At 39.8% G+C, this 12,225-nt stretch overlaps 1 protein-coding gene across 1 annotated transcript in view; it reads left to right on the top strand.

Moving 5' to 3' along the window:
* Positions 1-7,792, top strand: part of SMIM19 (small integral membrane protein 19) — a 42,681-nt gene extending 34,889 nt beyond the window's left edge. Inside the window, exon 4 of the mRNA XM_053696685.1 lies at positions 7,170-7,792. Within this exon, the coding sequence (XP_053552660.1) occupies positions 7,170-7,225 (56 nt within the window). The 3' untranslated portion in view covers positions 7,226-7,792. The remainder of the gene's footprint in view (positions 1-7,169) is intronic.
* The last annotated feature ends 4,433 nt before the right edge of the window (positions 7,793-12,225 follow it).

Here is a 12,225-nt window from a genome sequence, read left to right as displayed (position 1 = left end):
AAGCTACTATACGGTCAATACTAAAAGTTATTTCCCTGTATATCCTGCTTTTACAAAAGAGCATAGTTGGTTTTTTTTTAAAAGCATCTACTCAATTTGCTAAACAACCTCATTTGGCAGAGAATTCCCTTTACACCGTTGTAAGTGAAATCTCCATTGCTCAAGTCTAAATGGATGACCTTGCGTCCTTTTATACAGTTCCATTGATGAACAGTTCAGCTGATAACTGTTTATGGTGGCACTGTATATAGTTGTATAATGTGATCATACCCCCTTTGATACTCTTGTTTTTTATTTCATCATGACCATCCTTCCCTTATGCTAATGATTCACATGTAAGCATGGTTTGTGTTCCTTAAAGGACCACTCAATGCAGTAGAATTGCATAATTAACAAGTGCATAATAAAAAGACAAGGATTTTACACCTACTCTGAATTTCAAATAAGCAGTAGATTTTGTTTCTGACAAATTTATTTTTTTCTCCCATTTTCTGGCCCCTTGTATCGTGACAGACATCAGCCAATCACAGACTAGTATATGTATACCATTGTGCACATGCTGAGTAGGATCTTGTTCCCCCGAAAGTGTGCATATAAAAAGACTGTGCAAAATGTGATAATGGAAGTAAATTGAAAAGTGTCTTAAAACTGCATGCTCTTTCTGAATCATAAAAGTTTATTTTGACTTGAGTGTCCCTTTAAGAGTGTTTTGGTTCTAAACCAAAAAGCACAAGAAGCAGCCTCTTTTTGCTCACATGTGCCTTTCAAAGAGAAGAACTTTCCTGTAGCATATCAGTCTGATCCTGACTTAACAGTACAGCCCCAAAATGCAAGGCAATCCCTCACTGACGAGGCCCACACTGGGCCGAAACGTACGTCTGGGGTTTTGCCGTTTCTCTCGTTCTGAGAGAGATTGCCTGGTTCTTTGGGGCTGGACTGTACTGTTAAGTCAGGATCAGACTGATATGCTACAGGAAAGAAGTTCTCCGTGAAAGACGCATGTTGAGCAGAAAAACAAAATTTATGCTTGCCTGATAAATTTCTTTCTCTTGTGGTGGATCCAGTCCACGGGTTCATCCATTACTTGTGGGATATTCTCCTTCCCAACAGGAAGTTGCAAGATGACACCCACAGCAGAGCTGTCTATATAGCTCCTCCCCTAACTGCCACCCCCAGTCATTCGACCGAAGACAAGCAAGAAAAAGGAGAAACTATAGGGTGCAGTGGTGACTGTAGTTTAAAAATAAAAAACACCTGCCTTAAAGTGACAGGGCGGGCCGTGGACTGGATACACCACAAGAGAAAGAAATTTATCAGGTAAGCATAAATTTTGTTTTCTCTTGTAAGGTGTATCCAGTCCACGGGTTCATCCATTACTTGTGGGATACCAATACCAAAGCTTTAGGACACGGATGAAGGGAGGGACAAGCCAGGAACTTAAACGGAAGGCATCACTGCCTGCAAGACCTTTCTCCCAAAAATAGCCTCAGAGGAAGCAAAAGTATCAAATTTGTAGAATTTAGAAAATGTATGAAGCGAAGACCAAGTCGCCACCTTACAAATCTGTTCAACAGAGGCCTCATTTTTAAAAGCCCATGTGGAAGCTACCGCTCTAGTGGAATGAGCTGTAATTCTTTCAGGAGGCTGCTGGCCAGCAGTCTCATAAGCTAAACGGATTATACTTATCAGCCAAAAAGAAAGAGAAGATGCTGAAGCCTTTTGGCCTCTCCTCTGTCCAGAGTAGACAACAAACAATGCAGATGTTTGACGAAAAACCTTTAGTAGCTTGTAAATAAAACTTTAAAGCATGAACCACGTCAAGATTGTGTAATAGACGTTCCTACTTTGAAGAAGGATTAGGACACAGTGACAGAACTACAATCTCCTGATTGATATTCTTATTAGATACCACCTTAGGAAGAAATCCAGGTTTGGTACGCAACACTACCTTATCTGTATGTAATATCAGATAAGGGGAATCACACTGTAAGGCAGATAACTCTGAAACTCTTCGAGCCGAAGAGATAGCTACCAAAAACAGAACTTTCCAAGATAAAAGCTTGATATCTATGGAATGCAGAGGTTCAAACGGAACCCCTTGAAGAACTTTAAGAACTAAATTTAAACTCCATGGCGGAGCAACAGGTTTAAACACAGGCTTGATTCTAACTAAAGCCTGACAAAACGCTTGAACGTCTGGAACATCTGCCAGACGCTTGTGCAGAAGAATAGACAGAGCAGAAATCTGTCCCTTTAAGGAACTAGCTGACAATCCCTTCTCCAATCCTTCTTGGAGAAAGGATTATATCCTAGGAATCCTGACTTTACTCCATGAGTAACCCTTGGATTCACACCAATGAAGATATTTACACCATATCAAATGATAGATTTTCCTGGTGACAGGCTTTCGAGCCTGAATTAAGGTATCAATGACCGACTCGGAGAAACCACGTTTTGATAAAATGAAGCGTTCAATCTCCAAGCAGTCAGCCGCAGAGAAATTAGATTTGGATGTTTGAATGGACCTTGGAGTAGAAGGTCCTGCCTCAGCGGCAGAGTCCATGGTGGAAAGGATGACATGTCCACCAGATCTGCATACCAAGTCCTGCGTGGCCACGCAGGTGCTATCAAAATCACAGAAGCAATCTCCTGCTTGATCTTGGCAATCAGACGAGGGAGGAGAGGAAATGGTGGGAACACATAAGCCAGGCTGAAGGACCAGGGCACTGCTAGAGCATCTATCAGCGCTGCCTGGGGATCCCTTGACCTGGACCCATAACTGGGAAGCTTGGCGTTCTGACGAGACGCCATCAGATCCACTTCTGGTTTGCCCCATAGTTGAATCAGCTGGGCAAATACCTCCGGATGGAGCTCCCACTCCCCCGGATGAAAAGTCTACCGACTTAGAAAATCCGCCTCCCAGTTCTCTACTCCTGGGATATGGATAGCTGAGAGATGGCAAGAGTGAACCTCTGCCCATAGAACTATCTTTGAAACCTCCAACATTGCCAGGGGGCTTCTTGTCCCCTCCTGATGGTTGATATAGGCTACAGTCGTCCGACTGAAATCTGATGAACCTGACCGCAGCTAGTTGAGGCCAAGCCTGAAGAGCATTGAATATCGCTCTTAGTTCCAGAATGTTTATCGGAAGGAGGGCTTCCTTCTGAGTCCACGAACCCTGAGCCTTCAGGGAGTTCCAGACTGCGCCCCAGCCCAGAAGGCTGGCATCTGTCGTGACTATAGTCCACTCTGGCCTGCGGAAACTCATTCCCCTGGACAGATGGACCCGAGAGAACCACCAGAGAAGATAATCCCTGGTCTCTTGATCCAGATTTAGCGGAGGGGACAAATCTGTGTAATCCCCATTCCATTGATTGAGCATGCACAGTTGCAGTGGTCTGAGATGTAGGCGGGCAAACGGAACTATGTCCATTGCCGCTACCATTAGGCCAATTACTTCCATACACTGAGCCACTGACGGCCGAGAAGTGGAATGAAGAGCACGGCAGGAAGTTAGAAGCTTTTTTTCATTTCTACTGAATCTATCAGTGTTCCTAGGAAGGAAACTCTTGTGAGAGGGGAGAGAGAACTCTTTTCTTTGTTCACCTTCCACCCGTGAGACCTCAGAAAGGCCAGAACAATGTCCGTATGGGACTTGGCGATTTGAAAAGTCGACGCCTGTATCAGAATGTTGTCTAGGTAAGGAGCCACCGCTATGCCTGAGGCCTTAGAACTGCCAGTAGGGACCCTAGAACCTTCGTAAAGATTCTTGGTGCCGTGGCTAACCCGAAGGGAAGAGCCACAAACTGGTAATGCCTGTCTAAGAAGGCGAACCTGAGGAACTGATGATGATCTCTGTGAATCGGAATGTGGAGATAAGCATCCTTTAAATCCACGGTAGTCATATATTGACCCTCCTGGATCATAGGGAGGATGGTTCGGATAGTCTCCATCTTGAAGGATGGGACCCTGAGAAATTTTTTAGGATCTTGAGATCCAAGATTGGTCTGAAAGTTCCCTCTTTTTTGGGAACTATAAACAGATTTGAATAGAAGCCCTGCCCCTGTTCCTCCCTTGGAACTGGGTGGATCACTCTCATAACCAGCAGGTCTTGAACACAACATAAGAATGCCTCTCTCTTTATCTGGTTTACAGATAATTGTGAGAGATGAAATCTCCCCTTTGGAGATGAAGCTTTGAAGTCCAGAAGATATCCCTGGGAAACAATCTCTAATGCCCAGGGATCCGGGACGTCTCTTGCCCAAGCCTGGGCGAAGAGAGTCTGCACCCCACTAGATCCGGTCCTGGATCGGGGGCTACTCCTTCATGCTGTCTTAGAGGCAGCCGCAGGTTTTTTGGCCTGCTTCCCCTTGTTCCAAGCCTGGTTAGGTCTCCAGACTGGTTTGGACTGGGCGAAATTTCCCTCTTGTTTTGCATTAGAGGAAACTGAAGCTGCGCCACTATTGAAGTTTCGAAAGGAACGAAAATTATTCTGTTTGGTCCTTAACTTATTGGACCTACCCTGAGGAAGGGCGTGACCTTTTCCTCCAGTAATATCAGAAATGATCTCCTTCAGACCGGGCCCGAATAGGGTCTGTCCCTTGAAGGGGATGTTAAGAAGCTTAGACTTTGAAGTAACGTCTGCTGACCAGGACTTAAGCCATAGCGCCCTACGCGCCAAAATGGCAAAACCTGAATTCTTAGCCGTTAGCTTGGCTAAATGAAAAATGGCGTCAGAAATAAAGCAGTTTGCTAACTTAAGAGCTTTAATCCTGTCTAGAATATCGTCTAATGGGGTCTCCACCTGTAGAGCCTCCTCAAGAGACTCAAACCAAAAAGCCGCTGCAGCAGTAACTGGGGCAATCCATGCAAGAGGCCGAAGAATAAAACCTTGATGTATAAAAATTTTCTTAAGGAGACCCTCCAATTTTTTATCCATAGGATCTAGGAAAGCACAACTGTCCTCGACGGGGATAGTTGTACGCTTAGCTAGGGTGCAAACTGCTCCCTCCACCTTAGGAACCGTCTGCCACGAGTCCCGTATGGTGGCATCTATGGGAAACATCTTTTTAAAAGCAGGAGGGGGAGAGAACGGCACACCTGGTCTATCCCATTCCTTAGTAATAATTTCCGAAAACCTCTTAGGGACTGGAAAAACATCAGTGTAAACAGGTACTGCAAAGTATTTGTCCATTTTACACAATTTCTCTGGAACCACAATGGGGTCACAGTCATCCAGAGTCGCTAAAACCTCCCTAAGCAATAAGCGGAGGTGTTCAAGCTTAAATTTAAACGCTGTCATCTCAGAATCAAACTGAAGTAACGCCTTCCCTGAGTCTGAAATGTCACCCACAGATAGCTCACCTGCCTCGGCTTCTGAGCATTGTGAGGGTATATCGGACACAGGCAATAAAGCGTCAGAAAGCTCTGTATTAATTCTAGCCCCAGAGCTGTCTCGCTTTCCTTGTAGCCCTGGCAGTTTGGAGAATACCTCTGTGAGGGTAGCATTCATAACTTCCGCCATGTCCTGTAAGGTAAAAGAATTAGACGCGCTAGATGTACTTGGCGTCACTTGAGCGGGAGTTATAGGTTCTGACACATGGGGATAGTTAGATGGCATAATCTCCCTCTTTTTAGTCAGAGAATCCCCTGGAGATAAATCTTTAAGCGCCATAATATGGTCTTTATAGTTTATAGAAATTTCAGTACATTTGGTACACATTCTAAGAGGGGGTTCCACAATGGCTTCCAAACATATTGAACATGGAGTTTCCTCTATGTCAGACATGTTTAACAGACTAGTAATGAGACAAGCAAGCTTGGAAAACACTTTAATAAAGGTGAAACAGCAATTAAACAAAAATGTTACTGTGCCTTTAAGAGAAAAAAACTAGCACTTAAACTGCAAAACAGTGAAAAAAAATACAGTAAAATCTTTGAAATTTTTACAGTGTGAATAAGGGACTAAAGCAGCATTGCACCCACTTGCAAATGGATGATTAACCACTTAGGCCCCAAACCGGATTGAAAAACGTTAAAAAACTTTAAAAATCAATTGAGCACCATGCCACAGCTCTGCTGAGGCTCCTACCTGCCCTTACATACGATTTTGTGCAGAAATAACCACTTTGAAATGGTTCTCAGATGCCAGAGGACTCTTCTAGGGAAGCTGGATGTCTCAGTCTGTATTAAAACTGCACAGTTAGAGTGCTAAAATAGGCCCCTCTCACTATGTACTGGATGTCAGAGGGGCCTTAAGAAAATACTCCTGGGAGTATCTGACTAGCCATGTGGAAACTAGGCCCCAAATAAAGACTTAACTCCGTCAGAGAAAAAACGTCCTATTTATGAAATCATGTAAACGTTTTGTCACTAAGCAATATGAATATTAACATGAGTATTACCCTGTTATGTAAGCATGATCCCAGTTGCTGTTAAATCACTGCATCAGGCTTACCTCAAATACACAAGGCTCTGTCAGCATTTTCTATAACTTATTCCTCTCTCTAGAAATAAAAATACTGAACATACCTCAAAGCAGGTAATCTGCAGGCCGTTCCCCCAACTGAAGTTTTCCCTTATTCATCAGTTATGTGTGAGAACAGCAATGGACCTTAGTTACAAACCGCTAAGATCATCAAATCTCCAGGCAAAATTCTTCTAATTTCTGCCTGAGAGAAAAACAGTACAACACCGGTACCGTTTAAAAATAACAAACTCTTAATTGAAGGTAAAACTACACTAAGTCACCACATATCTCTTGATACTTCTTTTCTTGTCGAGAGTTGCAAGAGAATGACTGGGGGTGGCAGTTAGGGGAGGAGCTATATAGACAGCTCTGCTGTGGGTGTCCTCTTGCAACTTCCTGTTGGGAAGGAGAATATCCCACAAGTAATGGATGAACCCGTGGACTGGATACACCTTACAAGAGAAAAGGCTGCTTCTTGGGTGGTAACTAGCCATATACAAGCTATTGTTCGTTCCCAGGTTAAGCGCTTCTCTCTTTTTATTTATACAGTATGTATAACGTTTCTATTATTCTCATCTGTCTCTTATTGGTAATATTCTTCTTTCATGTGACTGCAGACATGTGTGAGTGGTTATATTGTCTCCAGCATTTTGGAGAGATTTTAAGAAAGCGGAGTATAATCATGTCTTTTCTCTTTCAGCTCGTAAACATGAACAGCAGGATCAAACTGATAGTGTCCAGTTAACCGTGGAGTGAGACCAGCTGACCAGTTACTATGCGCAAGCTTCAGTGGGAAACGTAGGAACCATAAAATAACTCCAACCCTATCATTGGACATAACATCCTGTCATCAAGATTTAGCTCTTCTTGCACAGAGAATTGTTTTTGTTTTTATTAGAACATAATAATTTAAATCAAATGCCTCCCAAGTTGACCCCTTCTAAGGTATAATGTATTCAAAGTTCCTCACAAACAAATATCCACAACCGAGGTCAAATCAGTCTACTCTGTCTTTGGATTTTATTCGATGTCTGGAAAAAAAAAGCAGAAATGGCAGCATTTATTTTTAGCAAGTCAACCTGTGGCTCCTGTAATGTTTATAAAGAAATTGCTCATACTCATAATATCAGGTAGGCTTTTAATGTATATGAATGAAGGTGTGTTTGCAACAATTCAGAAGCAGCATTGGCAGGAAGAAACAGGTTCTAGGAAGGATTGTGTTTTTTTTTTTTTTAAAGATTTTCAATAGAAAATTGCATTAGTAACATAATTACTAATGTTGATCATTTCTATAAAGAAATAAATAAACATATTTTCTCTTTATGTGTTTTTTTATAAATATATAAATATATATATAATTTAAAGAACATATAGACAAAGGAAATAGCAGCATATAATGTGGTTAAGATTCAAAAAACATAATTTATGTAAGAACTTACCTGATAAATTCATTTCTTTCATATTAGCAAGAGTCCATGAGCTAGTGACGTATGGGATATACATTCCTACCAGGAGGGGCAAAGTTTCCCAAACCTTAAAATGCCTATAAATACACCCCTCACCACACCCACAAATCAGTTTAACGAATAGCCAAGAAGTGGGGTGATAAGAAAGGAGCGAAAGCATCAAAATAAGGAATTGGAAGAATTGTGCTTTATACAAAAAAATCATAACCACCACAAAAAAGGGTGGGCCTCATGGACTCTTGCTAATATGAAAGAAATGAATTTATCAGGTAAGTTCTTACATAAATTATGTTTTCTTTCATGTAATTAGCAAGAGTCCATGAGCTAGTGAACCAAAGCCTGAACAAAACAATGAATATCAGAATGATTTAGCAATTCTTACTGTGAAACAGCACAGGAAAAGCAGATATTTGTCCTTTCAAGGAACTTGCACACAAAAACCTTATAAAGAAACTAAAAAATCCTAGGAATTCTAAAAGAATGCCAAGAGAATTCATAAGAAGAGCATCATGAGATGTAAATCTTCCAAACTCGATAATAAATCCTACTAGACACAGATTTACGAGCTTGCAACATAGTATTACTTACTGAGTCAGAGAAACCCCTATGACTAAGTACTAAGCATTAAATTTTCATACCATCAAATTAATATTTTGACTTCCTGATGAAAAAAATGAAAGTTAAGATATAAGGTATGGCTATAATGGAAGTAACCAAGATTGGCAACTGAACATCCGAACATGAACTATATACCAAAACCTGTGTGGCCATGCTAAAGCCACCAGCCACACCAAAGATTGCTCTCTGATGATTTTGAAAATCACTTTTAAAAGAAGAACCAGAGATGAAAAAATATAGGCAGATTGATAATTCAAAAGAAGTGTCAATGCATACACTACTTCCGCCTGAGGATCCCCGAACCTAAATAGGCCCCAGGGAAGTTCCTTGTTTAGATGAGATGCCAACAGATCTATTACTGGAAGCCCTCACATCTGAAAAATTGAAAAACATATCTGGGTAAAAAGACCATTCTCCCAGATGTAAAGCTTGATTAACAGAGATAATCCGCTTCCCAATGTCTATACCTGGGAAAAAGACCGCAGAAATTAGATAGGAGCTGAATTTAGCCCAAGCAAATATCCAAGATATTTCTGTCACAGCCTAAGAACTGATAGTCCCACCCTGATAATTGACATACGCCACAGTTGTGACAATGTCTGTCTGAAAACAATAAACGTCTCTTCTTCAAAAAGAAACCAAACTGAAGAACTCTGAGAATGCACGGAGTTCCAAAAATATGAAATGGTAATCTCGCCTCCTGAGATTTCCAAACCCCTTGTGCTGACAGAGATCCTCAGACAGCCTCCCAACCTAAAAGACTTGCATCTGCAAATCATGGTCCAGGTTGATAGAACCGAAGAGACCTATAGAACTAAATGATGGTGATCTTAACCACCGAATCAAAGATAGTTAAACATTAGGATTCAAAGATATAAAAAGTGATATCCTAGAATCCCTGCAACATTATTCAGCATAAGAAAACTGAAAAGGTTTCCTAAATGAGCAAAGGGAATCGAATCCAATGCTGCAGCCATGAAACCTAAAACTTCTATGCATATATAGCAACTTGAAGGAAATAATAGAGACTGAAAATTCCGACAAACGGAACCCAATAAACTTGTCACTTGTCTGTTAGAGACAAAAACATTGACACAATTTATCTGGAAACCTAAAAAAAGGTGACCCTTGTGTGAGGAATCAAGGAGCTTTTGATAAGAAGATCCTCTAACCATGTCTTGAAGAGACAACAAAGTTGAATCGTATGAGATTCCACAGAATGAAAAGACTGAACCAGTACCACCATACCGTCCAAATAAGGAACACTGAGCACCTTAGAAAAGATTCTTAGAGCTGTCGCTAGACCAGAAGGAAAAGCAACAAATTGGTAATACTTGTCAAAAAAAAGAGAATCTCAAAAAATAAAATAATCTGAATGAAAACAGAAAATGAAGATATGCATCTATTGTATCTATTGTAAACAAATAATGCCATCACTGACCAAAAAGGTAGAATAGACCATATAAACTCCATTCTAAAAGATGGTACACTTATATGACAATTCAAAAAGATTTTCTATCTTTGGAACAATGAATAGTCTTGAATAAAACCCCAAAACCCAGTTCCTAGAAATGGAACTGGAATAAATACCCCAGAAGACTCCAGGTCTGAGCAGCGCTTGAGCCCCAACGTGTGACCAGCCGCGCTTCACCAGTACCCAAAACATATAGGTCTGAATACACTTCAGGAAAGTGTTAGTCTTACTGAAATAGCTGGAATACGATAGAGAAAAAAGACTTCTCACAGATGGTTTTACTCTGAATCCTATTCTGTACCCAAAGTCTAAGAAGTTTGGACCGAATAGAACCAAACAAATTTCAAAAAAAGTCTCAACCTGCCCCTTACCAGCCAAGCTGGAATAAGAACCGCACCTACATGCAAATTTTGGGGAGCTGACTTTAAAAAGGCTTAATTGAATGATGAAAAAAACTTCCAATTATAAACATGTTACTTGGGGAAGAATTCAGGACTCCATTCTTTAGTAAGAACAGAAAACTAATATAAGCTTAAAGTTTTAGTCTTAGAACTCAATCTTGAAGCCCATAGTAACAGTTAAAGAATTGAATCCAATTATGAACCAAATAATTGATTACCTTGGAAAAAAAGAAATATGGATTTTAGAAATCAAATTAGCAATCCAAGATTGAAATCACAAAGTTCTTCTAGCTAAAATAGCTAAAGACATAGATTAAACCTCATTTGCGAAAATATTTAATAAAATGACAACACAAATGAAATTATTAGCATGTTAATTAAGTTAAAGGACCAGTCAACACACTGGACTTGCACAATCAACAAATGCAAGAAAACAAGACAATCCAATAGCACTTAGTCTGAACCTCAAATGAGTAGTAGATTTTGTCCTTTTAACAATGCTAAACAAATCATAATCCGATACTTGATCTTAAAGTATCCAACCAGAAAAATGAAGCAATTGCAACATTAGCCAAATAAATTACAGGTCTAAGAAAAGTACCTGAAATTTTTTTTCCTTAAATAAGATACAACCATCTGAAGGAAAAAAATAAATACTATTTTCTATAAGAATAATAGTATATTTAGCAGGAGTAGAGAGAGCCCCATTAACTTGGGGAATCTTTCCTCAAAACTAACTGCCGGCAAAGAATACAATTTAAAAACCTTAAATAAGGATTAAAAGAAAATTCTCAGCCTATTCCATTCCCTAGTATCAGGAACTGGAAAAAACCTCTGAAGAAAATCACAGAAGATAAATAAGCAGAATTTAAATGTTAGCTAGTCTTTAAAATCCAAAGAACTAGTTACTTCAATATCCAAAATAATCAACACCTTTTGAACAAAGAACAAATGTACTCTATTAAAAAAATAAAAAAGTAGATTTGTTAGTGTCAATATCTGATGAAGAAAAATTCTGAATTAGAAAAAAACACCATCAGAGAAGGATAATTCAATATGTTGTTGGTCATTTGAAACTTCATCAACTAAAAAAGAAGTTTGAAAAAGACCTAAAAATTTATTAGAAGGCGGGATGTCAGACAAAGCCTTTAAAATAGAATTAGAAAAAAATTCTTATAAATTTCTAAGTATATCTTGTACAAAAGATGTAAAAAGAATAGCAATATATAAAGCATAAATACTAATGGATTCTGCATGTAAACGTTTATCATGATAACTTATTACAAACCATAGCTAAAGATAAACATTCATAACATTTAAAATAAATTAACTTAGCTTTGGTAGGACTGATCTCAGTCAACAGGAATCCCTCAGCATGTTCTGATCCAGGAACAGTGAATGGAAAATATTGCAATATGTAATAGAAAAAAACAACATATAAAGCAAAATTATCAAATTCCTTAAATGACAGTTTCAGGAATGGGAAAAAATGCAAAACAAACAAGCTTCTAGCAACCAGAAGCAACAAAAAAGTGAGACTTAAATAATGTGAGAAAAAGTGAACAAGTATGACGCCCACATTTTTGGCGCCAAGTATGACACCCACATTATTGGCGCCAAGTACAACGCCCATATTTTTTGGCGCCAAGTATGACGCCACGTCCTCTGACGCCGAAAACGACGCCCACATTTTTTGGCGCAAAAAAATGTCTGAACACACATGCGTCAAAAAATGACGTAACAACGAACAAACTTCCGGCGTCAACTACGGCGCCGGAAATGACATAATTTTGCGCC

This window comes from Bombina bombina, chromosome 1, assembly GCF_027579735.1.
Source record: "Bombina bombina isolate aBomBom1 chromosome 1, aBomBom1.pri, whole genome shotgun sequence".
Classification (NCBI taxonomy): domain Eukaryota; kingdom Metazoa; phylum Chordata; class Amphibia; order Anura; family Bombinatoridae; genus Bombina; species Bombina bombina.
This window is presented reverse-complemented; position numbering and strand designations above follow the sequence as displayed.